The following is a 27,964-nucleotide window of genomic DNA, read 5'->3' as shown; positions in this document are numbered from 1 at the left end:
GGGAAAGTTAAGCTATATGTAAGGTCTAATTTTGTCACTCACTGCCAGCACTGGGTTGTAGGCTTCAGCAGCAGGAGCTAACACTGGCAGCTGCTGGATTTTGGGGTGACATCGCTGGCATTGGAGCTGTTGGCCTGAGGTTCATGCAGAACATTCATGGTTTGGGGTCTATGCTGCAGTGAGCAGGAGGCAGCTGCATGGAGATGGTCAGTCAGACAGGCATGGCTTAAAATAGGCCATTGGCACAGGCAACACCGCAGCCGTGACCCGGGAGTATTTATGGCTCAGCTAGGTTAGGGAAGGCCGTAGGCTGTCCGGTGAGGACCTGAGTAGGATAGTCCCACCCCTATTTATTCACTTGTCTGAGAAAACGTTTGGTCTGCTTAATACTAGGAGGGAAAGACTCTTAAGCAGTGTACATATAAACTATAGAAATAGCATAAAATCATTAAAAACGTCAGGAGAATATTGGAAACGCAGAGGCACAGAATCCAGGGGATCAGGGAGGTCTGAGCACAGACATGTTTTCAAGAGGAGGTAAGTAGTCTTCAAGAACTTACTGTAAGGAATGCCAAAATGCAGTCCATACACAACCTGCTTCAAATCCTATTGCTAGCCGTAAGGGCCGTATTGACCTCCAGGCTTGGGTAGTTTAAAATGTGTGCCATCTGTCCTTGATATACCCGCCTAAACATTTCACCCTCCAGAGGTTGTCGAGCTACAGTTCCCACCAGCCCCTGCAAGCATGGCCGATGGCTTGGGTTGATGGGAGTCCAGCAACATCTGGCGGACCAAAGCTTCCCCACACATGTCCTGAAAGGACCTGGGGCTTTAGAGGTCGGCACCAGCGTTGGCTGCAAGTTTGTTTCTGAAGATGCCAACAGTTTTGCTCCTACGCAGCAGACACCGTTTGAGCTGATTGCACTTGGTGAACTGTGTTTAAAGGCACTTCCAAGTGAAGCGCTGTAAGTGGATGTAGCAAGTTTGTGAGTCACTGATGGAATTTGCCTCCGATGGGAGAGAAATGGTGTGTGTGTGTGTGTAAGGGAGTGGGTGATGTGTATGGGGGGGTGTTGGTTGGGCAAAGGGGTAGGTGGGCCCAACGAGCGGAGCCCTTAGCGTGGGGCATGCGTGTAAAATCTTGGTGCAGTGGTTAACCACTGCTGCTTTCAAGGGGCCTTTAAATATGATGAACTTTATGATTAGTTGTGTTCAGTGCCTTGGGAAACCATCTGAAGCAGAGAACAAAGGACAAAGTACTTGCAGAGCGCCATCTTTTTTGCATTAGCATTGGAAAGGGTGACCCGAGTTCATTTTTTCCTCTCATCCTTCTCAACAGTTCATGAAATTTCATCCTGCAGTAAATAAGCTGTTCAGTTAGTGGCGCAACTGTGTTGACACGAACTGAACACTTTAGTTTTATTTGTAGCAACGCCTGCAGTTCTAATAGCTGAGCTTTCTGCTTTAACACTTTCTTTAGACATCATTTCTCCCTAACAAGCTTGGCGTTATTAACCAACTGAGCTATCCCTGGCCATTCAAAGTAAGAAGAGTCTTTCTGGTAGTTCTCCCATCCTGTGGGTCAGGGGTAGGGAATCTGCAACCCATGGGCCAGATCAGGCCCATCAAGGTGTTTGGGATGGCCTGCCAGCCCCCTTGCAGTTGTGCCTCTTCCTTACTTTGCAAAGAGACCTCCTCTTCCTCTTGTGCCCTGGCATCGCTAACAGATTGACATGCTCTGGAAACAGAAAGGGCAAGGATGGTAAGCAAGAGGAGGAAGAGGAGATTTTGCAAGGTTAGAATGGAAGAGGTGGTTCCCTGAAATTTACACCCATTGGTTCCACTCCTACACCGTGGAGCAACAATGCAAATCTGCCTCCTCTTCTATGTGGAATCCTTTTAGGTATTTGGAGGTAGCTATCTCGCCTCTCCTGAATCTTCTCTTCTCCCTGCTAAATGTACTCTTTCAGCTGTGCTTTGTAGGACTTGGTTTGCAGACCCCTTACCATTCTGGTACCCCTCCTTTGAACACACTCCAGTTTGTCAATCTCCTCCTAAAAATGTGGCATCTAGAACGAGACACAGTACCCAGAGTGTCTCAGGAACTGTAGTTTGTGAAATGGTGTGCTGCTTCGTGTCCTAGGGCTCACTGATGCCAGTGTTTGAAATTAGACAGTGTTTGAAATTAGCCACGCGCCAGGCGCATTTTGCACCCTGGCTATCGTCCCCTTGCAGCCAAGTGAAGATGCCCGGGCACCATCCCTGCATGCCTAGGGATCACTGGATCTTGATTGTTTTAACACACCAATACCACATCCTGTAGAATTCTATCAGTTATATTTTATCTGCACAATCAGTATGAATTTCAGGGACCAAAAACCTTTTTCCTGTACATTCTGAGCAGGAGCAGTCACCATTAAGAAAAAGAGGCTGGAATATATATGTGGACTGTCCTGCTATCAAGTGACCTTTCTTTTTTAAGTTCCCAAAGTTCTTAACCTAGCTCATGGTTGTCATCAGAACTAGCCAACTGCTTTTAACTGATAATCACAGTCGGTCCATCATTGCAGTTAAGTCTGCAACAGGGAAATGCATGTATTGGGTCCTCCTGATGGCATTTGAGATTGAATTCATTTTCTTCTCCTTCCACCATGCTGTTCCTGTGGCCTCCCTGCTGCTTCTTCTTTTTAAATAGTCTTTTTAAAGAACCCAAACTTTTTGTGGTGCTTGCAGTCAGCAATTGCGACCACGCTTCAGCAGAGCAAATCTGTTGAGTAAGGCTGTGCTGTTTGTACATAGTTACCCCCCGCTGTGCTTTTTCAAACAGAACAGGTGAGGGAGGTCACACTTTTGACAGTTGTGGTTCCTTGTCATGAATTGCTTGAGTGCCCTGTGAAACGTTTTTTTTTGGCAGCAGAACCAGGAGGCCTAACTGCACCTCTGTTACATACAGCAGAGCTGCAGCTGGGCACCTTATGAAGTGGAAGACCTGGTTTTGTTTACTTTTTGTTTCTGGCACATCCGCTATCTGGCTCCAAGTTATGGTACATGAACTTGCCTATTACTTACAGGCCAGGAAACAGCAGACATGCCCCCAGGGAGCCGTCTCGCACCCATCAGACCCAATCCACTTCCTAATGAACCAGCCATCTGATAAGTGTCCATCTAAATGGATGTCATTAACAAACTTCCCTCTCCTGATAGAACCATTTGCCTTGAGTCATTAACAACTCTTACCATCCCCATTGGCTGGGCCAGGAGCAGCTTGTGATGTGGAAACCCCAGTTAAAAAGCAAAGGAAGCCAGATTGCCCCCCCCCCCAATGACCATATTATTGCAATATTTTGACCAGCTGAATATTCACAAAATTATGTGCAAGCTTTTGAGTTCTCCAGAACTCTTCGCATAGCTGTCCACTTTCGGATTTGAAAATAAGGGATCAGCAGCCTCACCTGTCCCGGGGACAGTCTACCGCAGCATTTCCCAACCTTGGGCCTCCAGCTGTTTTTGGACTACAACTCCCATAATCCTCAGCTAGCAAGACCAGTGGTCAGGGATGATGGGAATTGTAGTTCAAAAACAGCTGGAGGCCCAAGGTTGGGAAACACTGGTCTACGGGATATCTAACAATCCGGGATAGCAGCAGGAAGCAGCGGGAAACGGCGCTGGAATAAGGGAATTTCCCACAAAAAAAAGGGAAGGTTGACAGCTATGTCTTCGTCAGGCTAGGCAGTAAACAAAGGGGGGGGGGGGGGAGAGAAGTTTATTAGTGCTTGTATGCCTATCATATTTACACGATGGCACAAGTGACTACCTGCCAGACTAGCTGGTATGTGTCATATTTGCGTGGTGCAATAGATATCTGTCCTCTCCCCTCTTTTCTTGGTGAAGAGTTCTGGAGAACTCAAAAGCTTGCGCATGATTTAGTGACCTTTTAATTAGCCAAATAACACTATTGCACTGATATAAATGTTTAAACCCCAGTTGGTAATGCCTGAGGGCAGAGTCAGAAATTGGTCAACCTAAGAAGATGTTGTCCACCATGATCCAGGTTTAAATAAGCGCATGATGATAGTATAATGATTTTTAATATAAAAAATCTAGTCACTTCTATAGATCGTGTACAGCTACAATCAGTGCAGAGCCACTGTAGAGCTAGATGGACCAACGGTTTGAGACAGCTTTGTAGACTCGAAATCGGAAGAAGTCCGGCTGCCAATTAGCTACCAGGCTAAGTTTAGGGTGCCGGTTTTGGCATATAAAGCCCTATGTTTGGGACCAGGATACCCGAAAGACCATCTCGTACATCCCATTGATCACTGCACCCTGCAGGTGAGGGCTTCCCTCAGGTACCATCTTACCTAGAGGACCCTTTAGTGTTGTGATATACCTACCCTTTGAAATTCTGCTCCCCTTGAATATTAGCCAAGGGCCGTCTCTGTTGCTGTTTCGGTGCCCCACTAAAGACCTTCCTCTTTTCCACAAGCCTTTTCGGTCGAGATTTATCCCAGTCTGCAGCTGCCTTGGAATTGTTTTTGGATGTTTTAAACCAGGGGTCAGCAACCTTTTTCAGCTATGGGCCGGTCCACCATCCCTCAGACCATGTGGTGGGCAAGGCTATATTTTGGGAGGGAAATAATGAACAAATTCTTATGCCCTACAAATAAGCCAGAGATGCATTTTCAATAAAAGGACACATTCTACTCATGCAAAAACACCAGGCAGGCCCCACAAATAACCCAGAGATGCATTTTCAATAAAAGGACACATTCTACTCATGTAAAAACACGCTGATTCCCGGACCGTCCGTGGGCCGGATTGAGAAGGCAATTGGGCCGCATCCGGCCCAGGGGCCTTAGGTTGCCTGCCCCTATTTTAAACGGTTTTTAATAATTGAATTTATACCATGCCCTTCCTCCCAGAGGAGTCCAGGGCAGCATTTGTGTGTCTGCCTTCCTAGACCCCTTTTCAGAAGGGAAGGTGGGGGATATAAAATAAGTTAAGTAAGTAGTTTTTGCCTGGCAAGGGTTTGAAGGAACAGAAGCAACCGGGAGGGTGAAAGAATTGGGATTCCACATGTGTCTCATCCTGCCCATTTCTTCTCTCCCCCTAAACCCATCCTGCCAATGGAAGATGACAGCTCTCAATTTTGATGCGCGAGGCAGGCAGCTGGGAGAGGCCCGGTGTTCGCAGGGCTCCCTGGTTCTGGCTCTGGGGGCCGGAGTAGCAGCTCTCTGGCCAGATCTTTGATTCTCTGTTCTCTGGGGTTGCAATTTAGCTGCTGCAGGAGCCGTCACGTGGTCCTGCTCCGTGTGGAATATATCAGTGTGCCGGTCTCCTGCCCCTTGAGCGGCAGGCGAAAGATGGGGAGCGGAGAGTTGATTGTGTTTGCAGCACAAAGAGGGAAATCAAGAAATGGGCCGAGGAGCAGGGAGGACGTGGGAGAAAAGCTAACAAGCAGCAAGCTGCACCCAGCTCCAGGGTTTTGTTTTGTGGAGTGGCGGGCTGTATTTATTTAAGAAATTTATATGCTTCCCATTGTTCCAGAGGCCGCAAAAGGCAGTTTGCAGTATGGTGATTTAGTAAAACATGAGTTGCTTTGGGAGCAGAGGCAGGATATAAATTCTGCTAATAATGGGAATGATAAACATAGGCTTGTGTTATACGTAAATTCAGCTCAGAGTAGACCCATTGAAATAAAAGGATGTGAGTTCATCCTGCTGATTCATTTCGACAGCTATCTTGTGACTGGAGGCAACTCTCCATAACTCAAATAAAATTCAAACATTTAAAACACTTTTCATAAATACAGTTTGTAATAACGTGCAACACATAATAAGCACTTTTGGCAAGGTGTTGTTGGGGAACCTTTGCCCCCTGATTTTCTACTGTCAAGATTGTTACTAGTATATTCATATCCTGCTTTCCCCCCAGATGGAGACTCAAGGGGGCTTTAGCTGGGGCGGGGGCAGATTCTGTGGGACGTGTCTTTTATTTGTATAGATACGGTTCTTGGGTTTTATTTTTCATCTGTATTGCAGTTGGCATTAGTGTTGGCAGTTGTGTTTGTAAAGTCACTTTAGGTCACTTTGTTGTGAGCTGTCCCTCCAAAGGGGAGGCCAACAAATTCTGAAAAGAAATATTCTCCCTCATGTGTTGCATAGCTTGGGAAGCACAAGTCTGGTTTCTAGTAGAAGGAATAGGATCTTGCAGCCTGGTGTGTGGGTTTATTTTTATTTTTTTTTAAAGAAAAATTGGTTTTCCATTCACATGCTTCTAGCACTGTGGGTTCTTGTAAGCCTCTTCTGATTATTCAGCAATATTGTCCCATTACGGCTTTGAAACCTCATTTCAGCACAATCTTTTCAGCCTCGGGGTTTTCACATGCCATGAAAGCACAAGACAGTTTATTACATGTTTCTGTGCATCTGGGGAAGGTGCCCCCCCCCCTATTTTTTTCCTTTCCGGGACAGGCTGTAGCTATTGAATTTCAAGCAGTCCTGCATGAAGTCTAACTGATCCAGGAGAAAGAAGAGAAGCCTCTGTGTGTGTGTGTGTGTGTGTGTGTGTAACTATTTAGGAAGGAGAGGTTTAGAGCCTTGACGATCACCTTTCAGCATGAAGCCAGATTTTATTTGTTTATTGATGTCTTATCCCTCTCTGCCAGGCATGTATGGGGTGTTAGGGGAGGGGCAGTACCTCTGATGAGGGACATGTGTGCTCCTTCTGGGGTAGTTTGCCGGGTCCCCATGCTGCACACAGCTCTCTTGCGGGTCCTGGAAGCTGTCAGCGTGTGACAGCGGCCGTACCCCAGGAACAGCTTCTAAAAAAGGTAAAGGAACCCTGACCGTTAAGTCCAGTCGCGGACGACTCTGGGGTTGCGGCGCTCATCTCGCTTTACTGACCGAGGGAGCCGACGTTTGTCCGCAGACAGTTTTTCTGGGTCATGTGGCCAACATGACTAAGCTGCTTCTGGCGAACCAGAGCAGTGCACGGAAACGCCGTTTACCTTCCCGCCAGAGCTGTATCTATTTATCTACTTGCACTTTGACGTGCTTTCGAACTGCTAGGTTGGCAGGAGCAGGGACCAAACAATGGGAGCTCACCCCGTTGTGGGGATTCAAACCGCGACCTCCTGATTGGCAAGTCCTAGGCTCTGTGGTTTAGACCCCAGCTAAACTAGGTGAGGGTAGCCGAAGGGTCTCAAACCCTTAGTGAGTTAGGGGCTTCCCTTGCTTGTGAAGACAGGCTTCATTGGATGGAGCAGATGAGATCTGTAGTGGGTCCAATGGTCAAGAAGACAGTTTCTGCAAACTGTGGCAAGAGAAACTGATGGACTATGTGGAATTCGCGAAACTGACACACAAACTACGTGACAAGGACAACTGTGACTTCAAAGAAGAATGAGAACCTTTTACAAAGTATTTAAAGAAACAACAAAATGAACTGGACTCCTTGGCAGGTTTTGAATAAACATTCACAAATTTTTCTTTATTGGCAATATATAGATAGATAAATCAATACATTTTTATAGTATGCAGAGAACAATATTGTTGAGAAACCAGAAAGAGGAGCTGAGGGAAGTCTAGGGGGTGGGCCTTTCTTTCTTTGGGGAGGGGGAAGGGGGAAAAGGAGGGGGGAAAGAGGATGATGATGTATTTTTGATAAATTCTTATGTTGAAATTCCTAATAATATTTTTTTCTAAAAAAAAAAAAAAGACTGTTTCTGCACATGCTGTAGAAGGAAGTGGGGGGCAGATGCAGCTCGCCCGCCTGGCATGGGAGCCCATTTTAGAGAAGGGAAACTCTGACCCTAAACCTCCACTGCCTTGCGGGATATCTTTGGTAGAAGTAAAGGCCAAGGTGTAAACCCTACACAAATGCGGTGGAGTCCATAAGATGGTTGGGTGGCGTCTTGTACGCCTCCTTCCAGCAACTCCTGCAGCCAGGACCTCCATACGCACTGCCCAAGGAGGTCACTTCCGTGCTGCTAATACAGCAGTTTGACTTCACCCCCAGAGGCACACTCCGTTGTCTCTTGAGACAGATACCAACAGTCCCTCTCTGCCTCCTCTCAGGGCAGTGCCCCTGGGTCTCTTGAGGTCTAGATTCAGGTTTCCAGAACCCCCTTGCTAAAGTGTCCACTAGTGGGCTGCCTGGCCTCTGCCTCACCTGGCAGCAGCAGGCCTCTGTTTAAATTTCCCCCTATGCCCTAAGCTCAGCTGATTTCAAACCTTGCGCTGTTGTGAAGTCAGGCCATTGACAAGTTGGCAGCCCTGCCTGCCTCTCAGATTTTGTCAGCAGAGGCGATGGGCGTGAGGAGGGGAAAGAGAAGCATCTGGCCAGCAGGCAGGATTCAAATTCCCACAATGCCCCAGAGCAACACTATGCCCACGGCATTGTGGGAAATCAAAATGGCCATGCGCTGCTGCTGCTGCTGCCATCAGGTTGCAGGAAGGTGCAAGGGACTGATATCAAGCACAGCTGGTTGGCTGGAGTGCTGCACAGGAGCACTGCAAAATTTTGTTGCAGGCCCTACTGGTCACTACAGCTGCCAGGAACAGTGACCATTAGGTTGGCTGAAAACAAAATGCTGGTTTAGGTGGACTGTGTATCTGAACCAGCAAAGCAGGCTCTCTCACCCAGATTCTTAAACCCACAAAACCATTTTTATTTTTTTTACCGAAGAGAGATTGTGGTATCTATCTCCAAGGCAGTGCCTGTTTTTTCCCCTTTTTTATCAGAAGGACTCCTTCCAAGTCCCTTAAAACTTATGGTCTGTAGCAGAGCTGGGATTAGACGTTGATGCCAGCCTTGATTTCCGCTTCCTAGAGCAGCGTGTGAGCCATGAAATGCTGCACGTTCTCTGTGTGCCAGAATGCAGTTGCATTAACACCTGTGCGTTTAATAGAGCTCTGCGGAGAAAAATTCCCCAGGGGGGTTGTCCTGCTTGAGGAGGCTTGCTTGCTCTGTGCTGGGCAGAGGCATAAAATAAGCTCCGCCATGCATCCTAATTAAAGGGCCCGAGTCTGCTGCTTTTGAAGCCAGCGACATAATCAGACCAAGGACACTGAGCTAACACCTGCCACCCTATATTGCTGCCTATAAAATGCAACTCGCACCCACAGGATTGGTAATGTGCTGGGTTTTGCCATCGAGGCATCAATTTTGTATGTCTTGGAAGGAGGGGAAAATCCATTTTTCTTACCTTCCCAATCTCTCACCCCACCCCCTCTTGTTCTCATTCTTTCTTCCTCGTTTTAGTATCTGTTTGCATTGCAAGTCTGCACGAAGGAACTTTGGCTTTGAAATGAAAATACAGCCATTTATTTCAATTCAAAGGAAGTGACCACAAAATCCCTTCCTTCACTCATTCACCACAGGCAAGCCTCTTTCCCTTCTCTTTTGTCTGCTGTCTGGGGATAAAACTGACCTTCCTCACAGGGCTGTTGTGAAAGATTGATGGGTTAAAAAGTAGGTGGGGGGGTTGTCTAGGCGGCATGGGGGCACACATGCAATTGTCCCTTCTAACATCCCTGCCCTGCAAGCAAACTCCTAACCTTCTTGGCCCGAAAGGGTCTTCTCAGAATGTTCATCTGAGTTCATTTGGAAGCTCCTTTCCAACCTTCATGATTCCATGTGCCAATATCTTCTGTGAGAGTAATGTGTGCCTGACTCCACAGCTGCCTTCACACATTCACTTTGAACATGTATGTGCGTGTAGAGGGCTTTGCTTCTCTGCATAAAGGTAAAGGTAAAGTTACCCCTGCCCGTACGGGCCAGTCTTGACAGACCCTAGGGTTGTGCGCTCATCTCACTCTATAGGCCGGGAGCCAGCGCTGTCCGAAGACACTTCCGGGTCACGTGGCCAGCGTGACATCGCTGCTCTGGCAAGCCAGAGCCGCACACGGAAACGCCGTTTACCTTCCCGCTAGTAAGCGGTCCCTATTTATCTACTTGCACCCGGGAGTGCTTTCGAACTGCTAGGTTGGCAGGCGCTGGGACCGAATGACGGGAGCGCACCCCGCCGCGGGGATTCAAACCGTCGACCTTCTGATCGGCAAGCCCAAGAGGCTCAGTGGTTTAGACCACAGCGCCACCCGCGTCCCTGCTTCTCTGCATATCTGCTCACAATTAAGCCTCCTTTCCAGCTGTTGGCTGGGAGGTCCTGTTGAGCAAGAATGCCTGGAGGGGAATTCTAAGCACATTGGGCTGGATGCACTTATGAGCCTCTCTCTGTACCTGAGCACCTCCGTCATGCTGGTTTCCTGATTGCGGGGAACGTTCAGACTTTTCTGCTCAATCTGGGGAGGTTGGTAGTGCAGGGGGCAGGCTGGCATGTGTGTGGGGACATTTGGGGGTAGGGCTGGTGTCTGGGGTCCTACACCACATGATTTGACATACCACCATAGCTCTGTTCCTGAGCAGAGCATTGCCGTAGTGTGTGCTGCCAAATACAGCAGTTCTTTCCAAGGATATCAGGACAAAAAGATTGAGGAGGTGGAAGGGGAACCAAAATAGTTTTATTAACAAATAAACAGCCGGCATACAAAGCATAACATAAAACATACCCAACAGGGGCTACCCAATCTTCCCTTCAGCTGCCTGGAGCCCCAGGTAGAGCAGCAGGAGAAAGACCCTGCCGTCAGTCTCCCAGCATCAGGTCCTTTGATCTGGGCAGAAGCTCCCCAGGCCCCTCCCACCTATGGTTTTTATAGCCTGTCTTGATGTAATCAAGGGCACCTGGCATTACTCATGATTAGCCCAGGACCCTGAGATGGAACTAATACGGAGCGGCTGAGAGTCTCCCACTACCTGCAGCCGGGCATCCAGCCAGCACTTGCAACACGGAAGAACCCAAGAAACTCCCGACAGGTGTGCGAAACACAAGAATCAAACTGGGGGCGTTAAAGGGAAAGGGACATGCCACCTAACGCCTCGAAATACAGTTGTCTTCCGCATTTCCACTACATTATGTCACTTGTATCTTGAAGCTGATGCTGGAGAACGTGGATTCAGCATTTAAGTTGAAATGTGACTTTATTTGCTTGCACTCTTCCATAGCTACTCTTGCCCCTCCTGTTCCTTTCTGCTCTTTGTTGTTTTCCCCTAAGATTGTAAACTCCTTGAGGGCAGACAGCTTTTTGTATGCACACAAAACTTTGCCAACAACCCAGAATGCTTTGCATATTGACTGCGAGTGAGATTTGTATGTCAATAGTTCTGGCACTACCTTGTCCACAAAGATGCAGATGTTTTCTTGCTTTGGCTTTGCCCGCTAACAAGGAACATCTGCACAGCTTGCGGCCCACCAAGCGAGACAAGTCCACCACCCACAAATGGTGACCCAGAGGCTGTTTTTCCTGTCTGCTTTGGATTTCTAAAATCAGGATTGCAAGGGAGGAGGTGTTGGCAAGCACCTGGCCAGTGAAAACTGTGTGCACGCTTTGGTGCATCACAAATTATGGTAGCCCACTTTAAGAGTCTAGCATTCAGCAGCACAATCCTATATTACATTACTTTCTGAAGACATCACACATTGAAAACATCCCGATACAGGGCTGCCTTCAGATGTCTTCGGAAGGTAATGTAATTGGTTATCACTTGTGACATCTCTTTGCATGCTTATGTGGAAGCAAGTCCATTGAGATCGTTGCGTCTTCCTTCCAGGTATCGCACTGCAGGCTTGAGCATGGTTTTTTGGCTGGTGGGTGGTGACCCATAACAGGGTCCAGCGGCCCCCAACCCAAGATGGGTCAGGCCACTAGCTCCAGGACCATTTTCATTCTTGCTTTCTTCAAATTGTTCCAAGTAGTAGGGGGGTTGCAGAAGGAGAGGGATGCAGAGGATGAGTTAAAAAGGTCTGGGAGTGGATTGGAAGAGATGAGAGAAAGACAAACATACAACTTAAATGGGTCCCTTTTTGAATGTTAGGGGTAAAGATGAGGTCTTTGCCTGAAAAGGTTGAAGATGGCTATAACTGCATTCCTCAGTCTTTTACAGTGCAGTCTTGGGTTTACTTTTCAGTAAGCCTTTCATCTCTCTCTCCTTTGAGAGCTAAAGACAGCCACAGAGCCAGACTACATTTAGGATCCAAGTCGGGAGATATGGCGACTACAGAGAGAGTAGCTATCTCGATGTTTTAAGTTAATGGCTAGACCGTGTAATGGGTGGTTGCAGACATCTCATCTCTGATGTCCTTGGCTATGAGAGAACACATCTAGGCAGCATCTGTATCTGCTTGGCTGCCTTCTTGCTCCTGGCAAGGCTCCTGAGCTCAAGTAGAACAGCATCTGCATTTTGAGAAAGGGACTATATTGCTCTTTGAGGAGGTGGGGGGGGGGCATGCAGGAGCACAGCTAGATGATGAACAAACAGAGAGAAGAGCCACAGAGTCCTTGCAGGTTTGGAACCTGCAAATGCTGGGCTGGGTGGCTGCGCAAGCAGGCTGGGACTTGTATATTGGGGGCGACTGAGGAGGAGGAAGAGGCAGGTGCCCAAACTCAAAGCAAAGCCTGACTTGACAGTGAAGCTCACAAGGTGACTTTGGACTATCCTAGTCTACCTCCCGGACGCGGGTGGCGCTGTGGGTTAAAGCCTCAGCGCCTAGGGCTTGCCGATCGAAAGGTCGGCGGTTCAAATCCCCGCGGCGGGGTGAGCTCCCGCTGTTTGGTCCCAGCGCCTGCCAACCTAGCAGTTCGAAAGCACTCTCGGGTGCAAGTAGATAAATAGGGACCGCTTACTAGCGGGAAGGTAAACGGCATTTCCGTGTGCGGCTCTGGCTCGCCAGAGCAGCGATGTCACGCTGGCCACGTGACCCGGAAGTGTCTTCGGACAGCGCTGGCCCCCGGCCTCTTTGAGTGAGATGGGCGCACAACCCTAGAGTCTGTCAAGACTGGCCCGTACGGGCAGGGGTACCTTTACCTTTACCTTTAGTCTACCTCCCAGGACTGTTGTGAGGATAAAATGGGGGGGGGGGCAGATGGAAAGGACATAACCTCTTGGATATATTGGATATACATCATGCAAACTGGGCAACTTTCCATCATTTCTCTTATTTTTGCATAAATTATGCTTTAATTTTTAACTAGTTTCCATGATTTATTCTGCATAACTTTGAACTCTCTTTCCCCTGCCTGTTGGAAAGCGCCACCAGTTACTTTAGACATCTTTGAAGATGCAACTTCATGGGTTTCCTTGATTATTAAGCTGTGCCCTGTCTTTTTATATAACAATGCTTTATTGCATTTTTGTATTTTGTCCTACAGTTTCTGTAGTTTGCACAGATGGTTTATATATAGCCAAGGCTGTGGCAATGAGTGAATCAAGACCCTCTTGGGGTACTAATGCTGTGAACCTCTCCATTGTAAGCTCAGGTTGTATATATGTGTAAATAAACCATATATCCTAAAGACACCGCAGTCTCTACTGTCCCTTATTCTAATGGAAATACGAACCCTGGGTAAAAGTGCCTGGAACCCCTGGAATTTTGCACCGCTTGGAGATTGGGATGGCATGCAGTAATATAAATCTCTAGTGTCAAAGGCCACAATAAAGATAAAGTGTCTTCAGCTGAAAGCTGTGTAGTGACGAAACCAGAATTCCACAACTTTGGGGCTGCCACAGAGAATGCCCTCTCTCTGCAGATGCCAAGGTTAAGAGGGTCTAAGAGGGTCCATAGGGAAGGAGATGCTTTTTTTCAGATACTTGGGGGTCTTAGTTGTTTAAGGCTTTAAACGCTAATGTGAGCGTATTGAATTGGCCCCAGGAACAAGCTGGGTTTCACTGCTGCTGTTTCTAAAATTGGGGTTATGCAAATTCCCCAGCCAGGAATCTGGCTGCTCCATTTTGGACCCGTTGAAGTTTCTCGTTCTTAGGCTTCTCCCAATACAAACTCAGCCCGGCCATCGCTTCCAACAGACGACAGTCCTCTCTAAAGTTGGACATGTGGCCTCTCCTTGGCCCATGCCCAACTCTAACCACTGCACTGTGTTGGCTCTGTAAATAATCACTACCGTACGGGAGGAGATATGGGTCAGTGGTGACCGTGTACTGCCCCCCCTTTCCTGGACGTGTGTAGTTGGCCTTTAGCCTTGTGTTGGAACCAGGCCTGAGCTTATGATGCTCAGAAGCCAAGTTTGAGGCTTGCAGTTTGCATTTTTCATTTTTCTGGCGGCTCAGACTGTGGAAGTGCCTACTGTCACAGTATTTTTTTTTTCATTTTACTTTAAGACAGCAATGCACTCTTGGCTTCTCTTTCTGTGTGAAAAGGGCAAGATGGTTTTAGCTTTCACCTGGCTCTCTCTTCCCCTCTGTGCCGAGGCTAAATTGTCCTTCTGGGGCTTAAAAGAGGTTTCCTCCTGTGGTTTTCTGCTGCTTCAGGAAATGGCTCCTCTGAGGCGTCTGTGGGTTGTCTCAAGCCACCCAGAGGAGGGGTCTGGCAACACTTCTCTCCTTTCAAGAAGTGAGTAGCAACTTTGCAAGTGATGCTTGTGAAGATGCAGGTGAGAATCAGGAATCCTGGAGACTGATGGAATTGTAGCATCATTTTGCCGTCCAGATGTTATCCGTCATTCAGTCTTCACACCAGCAAAATAATACTTTATTAGCTTAACTTAGGGTGTTGCAGAGCATTCACAGTGCTTCATCCTAGGGGTGTGGAGAAGATTTGGAGGGGTCCCAAATAAAGAACGGAAGCAGACAATCTTTGGACACAGATTCAGCGCTTGTCCCGGCCAAAGCACCATCTCTCCACGGGGCTTTGAACTGAAACAGAGACCTCCAAAGCGCTTGCGACACTTGGAAATTCAGGTGCTGAAGAAACCCACACGCACTACCTGTCTGCAAAACCTGGAACTTTTCTCCCCAAGCTTGCTGCACAGGCATCTCCCCATTTAAAGCGGTAAAGAGACCCCTGACCATTAGGTCCAGTCGTGGCCGACTCTGGGGTTGCGACGCTCATCTCACTTTATTGGCCGAGGGAGCCAGTGTACAGCTTCCGGGTCACGTGGCCAGCATGACTAAGCCACTTCTGGCGAACCAGAGCAGCGCACGGAAACGCCGTTTACCTCCCCGCCGGAGCGGTACCTATTTATCTACTTGCACTTTGAGGTGCTTTCAAACTGCTAGGTTGGCAGGAGCAGGGACCGAGCAACGGGAGCTCACCCCGTTGCAGGGATTCGAACCGCCGACCTTCTGTTCGTCAAGTCCTAGGCTCTGTGGTTTAACCCACAGCGCCACCCATGTCCCTAACTCCCCATTTACGTTCACCCAATTGACGCACAACCCATGCATGCGTGCATCACGTCAAAGCCAGAAGTGACTTTTAAAATGGTAGAAACTGCCCTAAAAGAGCCCAGAAAGGGCAATAATAAAAAAATCATGTGTGTGTTGGGGAGAACCCTGTGTTCTGAGCGGAGCTCTTTGGAGTAAGTGTTGGGAGAGATGTAATAAATGAGTAAAAAAAGTTAAAGCCTGGCTAGTGTGTAGCCATAAAACCCCCCACAATTCTGCAAGAGATGTCCTCCCTCAGCAAAAAGAGCCACAAGCCCATGGTGCTGCCGGCCCCCTTCCCTCTTTCTCTCACACACATAGTGAGTTAGCATTGCAGGCTCTATTACAGTGGTACCTCAGGTTAAGTACTTAATTCATTCCGGAGGTCCGTACTTAACCTGAAATTGTTCTTAACCTGAAGCACCACTTTAACTAATGGGGCCTCCTGCTGCCACCGCGCCGCCGGAGCACGATTTCTGTTCTCATCCTGAAGCAAAGTTCTTAACTTTGGGAGCTCTCTGTGGTCTGCTTGGATCTTCGCAGTTTCATATAATTTAGGGCTATCCACAAACCAAAAAAACCTCACTGCTCTTTCCTGTCTCCACTTCCAGTCCGCTTTAACAAATAAAAACAATAGGGTCTTGCACACTTGGGAAATGATCTAATTCAGCGTGGTCTGGGATTTCAAAAAATAAACACAGGTAACATTCGTGAGTCCATCAACTATAGTGAAGATGATTCAATCATGTGCGAGGAAAAGCTTTTACAGTGGTACCTCGGGTTAAGTACTTAATTCGTTCCGGAGGTCCGTACTTAACCTGAAACTGTTCTTAATCTGAAGTACCACTTTAGCTAATGGGGCCTCCTGCTGCTGCCGCGCTGCCGGAGCACAATTTCTGTTCTCATCCTGAAGCAAAGTTCTTAACCTGAAGCACTATCTCTGGGTTAGCGGAGTCTGTAACCTGAAGCGTATGTAACCTGAAGCGTATGTAACCTGAGGTACCACTGTACATCTGAAAACTTTTATTTTCTACATTTCCCCCTCTCCTCCCTTTTCTGCAGCCAGCCACCTCAGAGCGGAATCAGAGATACTCTGGTGCTGCCTTTTCTCCACAAGCAGCATGCATGCTCTGGCTGACCGACAGCCTGGCTGCTCCCTCTGACTCCTCCTCTTTGCGTTCCTGTTCCTGGGCAGATATTCTGCACGCCGGCGTGTAGGCTGGTGGGGGACACGGAGCCCAGGTTCCTTCCTTCCCTGTACACGCCTGGGGTGCAAAGAGAGAGGGGAGGCATTCAGTTCCTTTGTCTAGACAACATCCTGGAGTAAGTCTGCCCAAACCGGGGAAATGTTTTGAGACGTGCTTTTTCTGACACCCTTGAGCCTCGGAGCTGCGGTGGTGGTTTGGAAGAGGCAGGACTGCTCTGTTGTGTCCTGTCAGCAGCGGTTCATAGCCAAACATCTGGCCTCCTGACAGCAGCAACATTCCAGGTGAACGCTAGAAGAGATGGGGTTAGTCACTGCAGAGATCTCTGCAGCGTAAGATCCCAGGGTGTGGTCTGAAGGCAGAGGAGGTGAACACCTTGCAGATGCTAAGAAGGTCCGGGTTGGGTCAGTGCCTGGATGGGAGACTGCATGGGAGAAACATGTACGTTGCCTTGCGTTCTTTGCTGGGAGAAACACGGGTTGCAAATGCAACAAAACGTACACAATCATCAATAGAGAGTGATGCTTACACTTTTCTGCAAGCACAGAATTTGACAGAGAGCGAGAGGGCACAAGTTCCTGGTCCTCACGACTGAAAACAAACGAATGAAAATCGAATGCTGAATCTGACCCCCAGCACTCAACAGGTGGGATTCTATTGCTCTGCATAGCCAAACAGGTAGCAATAGCAGAATAATGGATTTCTGGAACAGCACATAATTTGGCTCTTATTGCAGAACTTTATGGCCATGTGATAGGGCTTATATTTATATAGCTTGAATTCGTCTAGTCCCTGACTTGCTTTGTAGGGGAGAAGAAATCTAAACCTGGCGGGGCCTTGCTCTTTCTTGCCCTCCCACCCCCGTTTTCTGAAGCAGTGCTTCAGCTGTTTTCATAGTATTCCCAAAAGCCAGTCTTTTCATCAGTATGCTTTGTAGCAATTGTCCAGCTGGGTCAAAGGGCCTGTTGGTTTTCTATTTGCCCTGGACCTTTGGCCATCTTTTCCAAGGGAGCTGATTGTTCTGGCCAGCTGTGAGCGTTTGTAACAACCCTGACACCACATTCCAGAGGCCAGAAATGCATCTGCAGCAGCCAGAAAGATTTCCAAGAAATATTTAGACTTTGCAGATGGGTGTTTCCATCTCTCTCTCTCTCTCTCTCCCCTCCCTTCTCCTATTCAGAATGTGTTTTGGCTGCTCTTTGCCTTCTGCTTCCAATAAAACCAGCTTAGTCCTCCCACACCCCCTTAGTATTTTTGTTCTGGGTGTCCTTCCCCCCTGTGTCTGCACAGACAGGGACAAAGGATCATCCTTATCTGTGTGGCCCTGACACATGCAATAGCTGAAGAGAAGTCAGTCACGCACAGTCAAGGGGAAGGGTGGGAAAAAGCGCAAAGAGGCTCACGCGCAGCTGATGTAACATCCACATCAGATGTAAATCGTTGCCTGCATGCCATTCCTGTTCACCTTTGGCTACCGGTGCTGATAACGCCAAGGTTGCAAGTTCAATCCCTGTATGGGACAACTGCATTGCAGGGGGTTGGACTAGATGATCTGTCCCAACTCTATGATTCTATGATATAGATCAACATACAGCCTCCATCCCACCCAACAATCATCTCAGAAGATGAAGCAAGCCTTAGAACTGCCGGGGAATAGACGTAGTTCAGCAGTAGAACATCTACATTGCATGCAGAAAGACCTCAGATTCAGTCCCCAGCATCTCCAGGAACAAGCTGGAAGAGATCCCTGCCTGAAACTCTGGAGATCTGCTGACAGTTAGTGCTGTAAAGGTAAAGGGACCCCTGACCATTAGGTCCAGTCATGGCCGACTCTGGGGTTGTGGCGCTCATCTCGCTTTATTGGCCAAGGGAGCCGGCGTACAGCTTCCAGGTCATGTGGCCAGCATGACTAAGCCGCTTCTGAAGAACCAGAGCAGCGCACGGAAACGCCGTTTACCTTCCCGCCAGAGCGGTACCTATTTATCTACTTGCACTTTGACGTGCTTTCGAACTGCTAGATTGGCAGCAGCAGGGACCGAGCAATGGGAGCTCACCCCGTCGCGGGGATTCGAACCACTGACCTTCTGATCGGCAAGTCCTAGGCTCTGTGCCACCCGCGTCCCATTTGGCTACCAGGCTAGTGCTTAAATGCAAGGCAAATTCACAGAGGACAAGGCTCTCAATGGCTACTAAACATGGATGGCTGTGCTCTGCCCACTTGGCTGGAGGTAGTAATGCTTCTGAATGCAAGTTGCTGGAAACCACAGGAGGAGAGAGGGCTTTGGTGGGGCATCTGGTTGACCACCGTGAGAACAGGACGCTGGAGTAGCTGGGCCATTGGTCCGATCCAGCAGGCTCTTCTTACCTTCTTAAGGCTTCTGCAAGCTATAATGATCTCTAATGTGATGCCCTGCAAATCCAGCTTTTGGCTTCAAAGGGTTGGGATTTTGCTGTACCCTAAGGACTTCTCCACCCTTGCTAATTTAATCTTGTTTACTGCAGTTGATTAACTCAGGCACAGCGCTGCTGCTAGCAGTATGCTTCCACAGTGGTACCTTGGGTTACATATGCTTCAGGTTACAGATGCTTCAGGTTACAGACTCCGCTAACCCAGAACAGTACCTCGGGTTAAGAACTTTGCTTCAGGATGAGAACAGAAATTGTGATCCGGTGGCGCAGCGGCAGCATGAGGCCCCATGAGCTAAAGTGGTGCTTCAGGTTAAGAACAGTTTCAGGTTAAGTACGGACCTCCGGAACGAATTAAGTACTTAACCCGAGGTACCACTGTAAAAGCTTTTCCTCGCACATGATTGAATCTTCTTCACTATAGTTGATGGACTCACGAATGTTACCTGTGTTTATTTTTTGAAATCCCAGACCACGCTGAATTAGATCATTTCCCAAGTGCGCAAGACCCTATTGTTTTTATTTGTTAAAGCGGACTGGAAGTGGAGACAGGAAAGAGCAGTGAGGTTTTTTTGGTTTGTGGATAGCCCTAAATTATATGAAACTGCGAAGATCCAAGCAGACCACAGAGAGCTCCCAAAGGATCTCTCCAAAGTGGGCAAACGGGCCACGAAATGTCAAATGAGATTCGTTCTGTGTTCCGAGTGATTGTTTTTACTAAAATAAAACAAATCCCTAATTTCACATGGCATTGATGGGGGGTCTGACCAGGAAAGAGATTTTGGCATCATGGTAGATTGCTCAATGAAAAAGTTGATCCAGTATGCAGGAACCGTGTGATGTCTTTCTATACATCTGTGGTTCTGACCTATTTGGAATATTGTGTCGTTCTGGTTCCCGCTTTTCCGATATATGCAGTGTTGGAAAAGGTGAAGAGAAGAGCAACCGAAATTCAGTTTAATTTATTGCATTTATGTTCCATGTTTTTCTCCAAAGATCTCAAAGCGGTCTGCATCGTTCTCCCCCATCCCATTTAAAGTTCTCAAGGGGTCAGAGCACATCATCCCAGAGCTATGGTTCCCAATTGGTGGTCTGCGGAGGCACATCCCCATCAATGGGGACATCCTGTTTTGGGGGGCTGTGATCTCGCACGAGTCATGTGACTCGCATGGGAGCACGGCCCAGTTTTGCACTGGGGAATGTTGGAAGGTATGGTGGCACCATTCACATGATAAAAACTGGCAAAGAGATGTCAAGATTTTCAAAAGTAGGGGGTCCATAACTTGGCTTTTGAAAAACAGGGGGGTCCACAGTGCTTAGCTAATTGAGAGCCGTTACCCTAGAGGAAACACTAAAGGCATTTGGTTTTTTCTGGTTTTGGGCTGACTAAGGCAGGGTTCACAGAGGGTTGGTATACAGTATATTGATATTTTACAAGATTTATTTACCATTTTTTTAACACTCTGAGTGGTTTACATATTCATAATCTTTCTTATTTTTTTTATTCATTCATAAAAGCATTCCTTTACTGCTGTATCATGAATTATCGGGGTGGTGTACAACAAATAATAATAATAATAATAATAATAATAATAATAATAATAATAATAATAATATAAATAATCATTAAAGTGATTGGCTAATTAAACAGCCACAAAGGCCTGCTGCCATTTAAATAAAAAATATTCAGCAGATGCCTGAAAGTCAAAAGTGATGTTGACTTCTGGTTGAGGCTGTTATGACTGCAATACCAATAAAATCAAACAAGTAGACATAATAAAACAGAACATTCAAGATAATGGGCAGAGTGGATGAAGCGAACAGAGAGAGATTTCTTTTACAATATTAGAGCCCAGGGTCATTCAGTGACACTGAACGTTGGCGGGAGTTCGGGATAGACCAAGAAGGAGGTGATCTTCACGCAGCCCATATGGAATTTACTACCACAAGGTATGTGTGAACATCTCTGGGCTGCTTTGAACAGGGATTTAAGACATATTCATGGAAGATAAGGAGCTCTAGATGGTGTATGTGGTTCTCACAATAACCCTGCAAGGTACCGTATTTTTTGCTCTATAAGACTCACTTTTTCCCTCCTAAAAAGTAAGGGGAAATGTGTGTGCGTCTTATGGAGCAAATGCAGGCTGCGCAGCTATAACAGAAGCCAAAACAGCAAGAGGGATTACTGCTTTCACTGCGCAGCGATCCCTCTTGCTGTTCTGGCTTCTGAGATTCAGAATATTTTTTTTCTTGTTTTCCTCCTCCAAAAACTAGGTGTGTCTTGCGGTCTGGTGCGTTTTATAGAGCGAAAAATACGGTAGTTTAGGCTGAGAGACAGTGGATGGCCCAAGGTCACCCAGGGAGCTTCATGGTTGAGTGGGGATTCGAACCCTAATCTCCCAGGTCATAGCCAAACATTCTAACCATAATACCTTGCTATTACTTCCAGAATCAGAGGTAGCATGCCTCCAAGTACTAGATGCTGGAGAAGAACAGCGAGAGAGGGCTTTGCACCACTTCCTTTTGCAGGTCTTCCTGGAGGCATCTGGTTGGGGGCTGCTGTGGGAAGCAGACTAGATAGACCTTCAGTCTGAGCCACCAGGGCTCTTCTTACCGCTTTAAACACTGAATTCACTGCCTGTGTTTAGAAGAGGGAAACCAAAGGCCTTCTTCCAAAACCATCCCGTGGCTTCTGTGCAATTATAGACAGAAAGTTGAACGGCACCCAGGAGCTGCCGCCTGAGGTTTTATACCTCGAGCTGCCTGAGGGTCACTGAGCACCGAGTGTGACACAGGGCTGCATCTGTATTGCAGCACTGTTACTGAAGGATAGAAACAGCAACAGGCGAGAAGTGAGTTGGCTGTAGCCAAAGTCCAGTTGCAGTCATGTTCCTATGACGAGGTTGAGATGACAAAGTTGGCTCCAGAGGGCGGCTACCACGTGCTTTCCACATCCACCCCAGGGTTCGAAATTAGCAGGGCGCCAGGCGCATTTCACACCTAAAGATTCTTCATTTGCGAGCACCTCAAAAAGCCTGGGTGCCATTTTTCTGCACCTGACTGACAGTCAAGGATTACTGAAACGTATGTGCTTTGAAGCCTCAAAGTACCGTGGTACCTCGGGTTAAGAACTTAATTTGTTCTGGAGGTCCGTTCTTAACCTGAAACTGTTCTTAACCTGAAGCACCACTTTAGCTAATGGGGCCTCCCACTGCCGCCACGTCGCCACTGTGTGATTTCTGTTACCATCCTGAAGCAAAGTTCTTAACCTGAGGTACTATTTCTGGGTTAGTGGAGTCTGTAACCTGAAGTGTCTGTAACCTGAAGCGTCTGTAACCCAAGGTACCACTGTATATGTTAAGGAGTTTAACAACAGAGAGTAGAGTGTTTTGGAAACTAAAGCACGGTACCAATATTTTTTGTGGTAAACACATTAAACATGTATTAACAATTTCTGTTAAAAATGTGATATTAACAATGTGTCACTTAGGTGAATTGCGTATTAGTTCATGCTTATCAAAATAATAAATAAAGTGTTGCTGACTCTCTCCCCCCTCCCAAAATGGCAACTAGACATTCAGTTTTGGCACCCACAACCCAGGTCCCAGGAGCCATTTGGCTCCTAGCTTTTCTATTCCGATTTCTAATACTGATCCATCCATGGGAACCTTTATAAATGTGTGATATGGCCCTTCGTAACACCTTCTCTCCCAGCATCTCTAGGTAAAAAGATCTCTGGTACCCTTGTACGCCTCCTTCTGGGAAATCCTGCATCCCAGCTGGTGCCAGACATCTTGCTCTGCTTTCCTTTGGCCCATATCAGCAAGTCTGGGGTGGGTGGGGTCTTGTCATCCGGGCTGCCCAGGACCTCCATATTCAATGCCCAGGCTTGTGCCCCGGGGAGATCACTTAGATGCTGCTAACGCAGTGGTTTGACTTCACCTCTGGAGGCGGACTCCATTGTCTCTTGAGGCAGTTGGAGGCCAACATAACCAGAGCTGCCAAAGACCTCTCTCTCCCTGAGAACCTGGGGCAGATTGAGGAGCCATTGCTGGCTAGGTGGCCCAGTGGTCTGAATCAATGGTTCTCAAAGTGGGTGGGTGGGGATTACCTAGGGGGACGCTGGAGTTGTAAATGACTATCAGGCTTTGAAAAACTGGTATCAATGGATCAAGTTCACCAGTGTTGTTGAATTAATTAAACTTAGTAGTTTTAATTGGATTTTGAATAAAATGTGCAATCGCTTGTTACTGTTTTGATTTTAAAAAAATTGTGTTATCATCTTCCTTAGCAGGTTGTTCAGACTGCTATTCTGAATAATGCTTTTTACAGGCTAGGGGGAACTGGGAATAGGTTCGTGAAACCAAAGGGCTGGTGGCCCAAAGGAGTTTGGGAACTGTTGCTCTGATTGCTGTATAAGGGAACTATATTATTGTTTATTAGATTTGCATACCATCCCTCATCCACAGATCTCAGGGCAGTTCAAAATATAAAATTACAATACAGAAACCACGAAATTCGTAGTGAAAATAAGAACAACAAACAGCAATCCCTGCTCCCAGAACACATTTAAAAGAGCATCGAATGTCATTTACTCAAGGCCATGTTGAAGAGGAACGTTTTCACCTGGAGCCTAAAGGTGTATAATGAAGGCTGCAGACGAACCTCCCTTGGGAGCCACCACAGAAAAGACCCCGTTCTTGTGTTGCCACCCTCTGGACCTCATGTGGAGGAGACACACAAAGAAGGGTCTCAGAGGATGATAACACAATCTGGGTCGCTTTATATGGGGAGAGGCAGTTCTTGAGGTATTGCAGTCCTGAGCCCTTTAAGGCTTTATAGGTCAAAACCAGCACTTTGAATTGGGCCTGGAAGCTAATTGGCAGCCAGTGCAGTCAGGCCAAGATTAGTGTGGTATTCTCAAACCATTTTGGCCCAGTGAGCCAACCTGGTTGCCAAATTCAGGTGCAGTCCAATGTACAAGACGTTGTAGTAATCTAACCTAGAGGTTACCAGATCACAGGCAACAGTAGTTCCTGGGTTCGTGTGCTGCCATGACTTCTGTGTTCTGGTGAGAAATTGCCAATACCGCAGTGACCTTTGCCTTGAATACCTGGAGGATCAAAGTCCGTCAATAATGAAATAAGTCACTGGGTCTTCTAACGTCCCTCCTTTATGTATTTTGCTTCTGACTCTGTGTCGCCGGTGGATTCCAGGGAGCTTAACTGGAAACCTGGTGCTCTTTTAACCAGCAGGAGCTAAAGCCCTTTGGAGAAGACTGGCTGCAACAGAAGCCCTTTGGGGATTTCTTTTTTAATTCCTTGTTTTCCTTTCCCTTGCAGCTGTGTAAATGAGTATGGAAGATTATGACTTTCTCTTCAAGATAGTTTTAATTGGGAACGCTGGCGTGGGGAAGACCTGCTTAGTGCGGCGGTTTACTCAGGTAAGGTGGCATTTCAGGGTTGTTGATGCTTTGGGCGTACGAGAAGGACAGGACAGATGTGTACACAGCACATTCATATATGTGTTAGTGCACAGGAGGAAGGAGCTAGGACCCAGGAGAACCTCGGCCATCTTCTCCTGGTATGAGACAGGACTGTACCATCATATAGTAAGAGAGGGCATCAGCCAACGCAGGAGTGGCTTGCCTGTGACCTTCCGGGTGTTCCCATATTCTTGTATCAGGGTGGCCAGTCTGGCGATCTCCATATGTTTCTGGATTCCAACTCCCATCATCCCCAGCCAGATTGGCCTCTTGTCCGGGATGATGGGAGTTGGAGTCCAACAGCATTTGAAGGGCTGCAGGCTCTCCATCTTTGAACTGCAGTCTCTGCTGCTGCTTGTGCTGCTGCTGCTGGGTTTTGGGGCAGGATGAACTTCATGGGTGAAGACAGGCTGGGGAAATCCTGTTGGACCATGCACCTCATTTGAGGATTGCAGCATCAAACAGGAACTTGGAGGTTGTTAAACAGAGGATGGATTGGGATCCACTGGAGATTCTTTAGCTGTGGTTCCTGCATCGCAGAGAGCCAGTGTGGTGTAGTGGTTAAGAGCGGTAGTCTCGTAATCTGGGGAACCGGGTTCGCGTCTCTGCTCCTCCACATGCAGCTGCTGGGTGACCTTGGGCCAGTCACACTTCTCTGAAGTCTCTCAGCCCCACTCACCTCACAGAGTGTTTGTTGTGGGGGAGGAAGGGAAAGGAGAATGTTAACCGCTTTGAGACTCCTTAAAGGGTGTGAAAGGCAGGATATCAAATCCAAACTCTTCATCGCTGGGGGGTTGCAGGGGCTTGCAGAGCCAGGCAGAGGCCCGGGCCAGGTAGATAATGTGCCCCCCTTTTTTTACCCTGGGGATAGCTGAAGTCTTATAAATAAGTAAGTACAGTGGTATCTTGCGATGCAAACAGGATCCGTTCCAGAGCCCCGTTCGCATCCAGAAGCAAACGTAACTGGTGACGGCACATTTGCGCACATGCGCGTCTCTTTTCTGCGCATGGATGTGACGTCATTTTGAGTGTCTGCGCATGGCGAGCGGCGAAACCCGGAAGTAACGCGCCCCGTTACTTCCGGGTTGCCGCGGAGCGCAACTCGAGCATGCTCAACATGAAGCGTATTCAACCCAAGGTATGACTGTATATACATAATTTTCACAAAAATTATGCTGACAAATAATTTTATTTCAAGGCTTTAACCATATCTGCATATAAAGACAAAATGGAAAATATAGTTATTGCGATTGTGAATATGCTGACTAAGGCCCCCTTTGGAATCGGAGGCCGGGCCAAGTGGCCCATATGGCCCCCCCCCTCTGTCTGGGCCTGGGGGGTGGGACTAGATGACCAAGTTGCAGGGGAGTGTTCTGTTGTGCTGCAGACTTCCTATAGGATGCAGACCCAGATGGGCTCTTGTTAAATTTCTATGAGCAGGTGATGCCACTTTGGTGGAAGGAAAGCAATAACAGAAAACTGGCTTTCCCCTTCCCTTTCTGTGCAAGAAGACATTGAAAGGGTCAGCGGCGACGTTGCATTTGCCTGGTAGAAAGGAAGCTCTTGCCGAGTGGTTGCGTAACGCACGGAATGCTTCTTGGCAGTTCTGCATCTTAAACAGTCAGCACTTCTTCCCCGTGGAGACCTTTCAAAGAATGTGCCTGGAAATATTCTCTTTTCTATGGGCAGCCTGCCATGGGGGGTGGAGCGAAGTTGACCCCCCACCCCTGGGGAAGTGGGGGGTGGGGAATCAAAACACCAGCTTATCCACTCCACAGCCCGTCCCTGTAAGTGTTCTGAGGGGTGGAGGTGTCCAGCAAAACAAGAGGAACAAGTTGTGGTGCAGAGCTAACAAAAGAGGCAGCTGGTGCTTTGCTTGCTTGCTTGCTCTGTTCCAACAGCGCCGACTTAAAATTCTGCTGGGAGCACTGCAGACTGACCGAACTCGCTGTGATTTGGTGGTTTCTGGGAGACATCTCCAGGTGATTTGTGTTCCTTTGCAAGGAACATAAATCTTGCTTGCTGCGCACATGGGGGGGGGGGGACAAAACCACCCAAACATCTCTTCTGTATAAAAAGTTGCGGGGAGGTGAGAGAGAATCTGCACATATTTCACTTTTGAGAAATACTGGGCTTTTCAGCTACCTCTCATAGCTTCCAAACATTATTATTTTTTTGCTCCATTGGGCTGGTCCTCCATGTCAGATGGGATTTGCACAACTTGGTCCCCCATCTTCTGAAAAACCGGCCGCAGAACAGTAGCTTGGAGGGGGGGTTGTGAAGTGGTTTCTCTGAGCTGGACGAGGGAAAACAGTGTACGAGAAATCCAAATGAAATCCAAAGTGTGCAGCTCAGGAGAGTATTGGCCATGCGTTTTACGAAGGGAGGACAGTGTCCCCAAGGGACTCTGGAGACCATCTGTGCACGGAATTGCAGATGTCAATTCCTTGGCCACGTTCCCCAGCCACTGAATGATGCCTGCAAAAAACCTAGAATTGGACCTGTTGGTGGTGCCTCATTGATTGCCATTGTGCTGCAGGGCTGTTGCCTTGAGCAAAATTCTACTGTTGCAGGAAATCTGAAAATTTCCCTCTAGCCTTCTGTAAAGAAGAGATTCAGAAGAGGCATGTAATGACACAGAGCCTCAAGTCAGAACATTGATCGGTGTTCACAAGATTCTTCCACTAGGACAACGGCAGTGTGAAATGTCCAACATTCCTTATGCTGAAAATGTTTTATGAACAATGTTTGTTTTCCCTTCTCAAGGGTCTTTTCCCACCAGGGCAAGGTGCCACAATCGGCGTTGACTTTATGATTAAGACAGTGGAGATCAATGGTGAAAAAGTAAAGGTAAGGGTTTGCTTGGTTTTTTCCCTCCACTTTGAGTTGATTTGACATAAGGAAAATCAGTTTTCTCTGTTAAAATATATGACCACTCAGGGAAATACCTGGGATCTTGGGATTGGAACTCTCATATTGGCGCCATGTTGTGTGATGTATGAAAACTCTGCATCCTATGAGTTTCCCCTTCATATGGAACTTCCCTGTGGCAGCAGTGTGGATTCCCATAGAAGGATCTCATTTCCCCTGTCTTTCACTCTGTCTCATCCTCTGCCCCCCACCTCCTATGAACCAAAGATCAGGTTTCCCAATCAATTGGGAGAAAGCAACTAAGAAAGAGATTGTAGAGGAAAGTGGCTGGGAGGCTAGGGGTTAAGCATCTCACTCTCCCACCTGTGGCTTCTCTCTACTGAAAATCCCTCCTGGCGCTTGCTTTGCATGTTGGAGGTGAAGGTTGGCGATCCAGAGTCTAACAAATGGCCTCTACTACTGGGCTTAGCTGGCAGCCTATAAGTATATTTGGAAGGGGTATTGTGAATGGTTGCTATAGCATGGCAAGTGCAGATTGCCTAAGGGCCCCTCCAGGCACTCTTTTTATTGTGAGTTCAATATTATTTGTGCCTATTATGCTATTAGGTTGGCTATACATGCTCTCACTTTCAGCAATATTTGCACCTGCAAAGGTTTTCAGAAGGACGCCCTGCTTTGCTTCAGATTGGTGCATGTCCCTTAACTTCCTGCTGAAATATCTTAT

The 27,964-nt window shown here is 47.6% G+C and overlaps 1 protein-coding gene across 1 annotated transcript in view; it reads left to right on the top strand.

Annotated features, from left to right (window-relative positions):
- Positions 1–27,964, top strand: part of RAB30 (RAB30, member RAS oncogene family) — a 42,940-nt gene that overhangs the window by 8,289 nt on the left and 6,687 nt on the right. Inside the window, exons 2-3 of the mRNA XM_083436910.1 lie at positions 24,227–24,327; positions 27,136–27,219. Coding sequence (XP_083293036.1) covers positions 24,235–24,327; positions 27,136–27,219 — 177 coding nt within the window. The 5' untranslated portion in view covers positions 24,227–24,234. The remainder of the gene's footprint in view (positions 1–24,226; positions 24,328–27,135; positions 27,220–27,964) is intronic.

The sequence above is a fragment of the Podarcis tiliguerta genome, assembly GCF_965153285.1.
Source record: "Podarcis tiliguerta genome assembly, chromosome: 4".
Classification (NCBI taxonomy): Eukaryota; Metazoa; Chordata; class Lepidosauria; order Squamata; family Lacertidae; genus Podarcis; species Podarcis tiliguerta.
The sequence above is the reverse complement of the archived record's forward strand: the minus strand, read 5'-3'. Positions and strand labels throughout refer to the sequence as shown.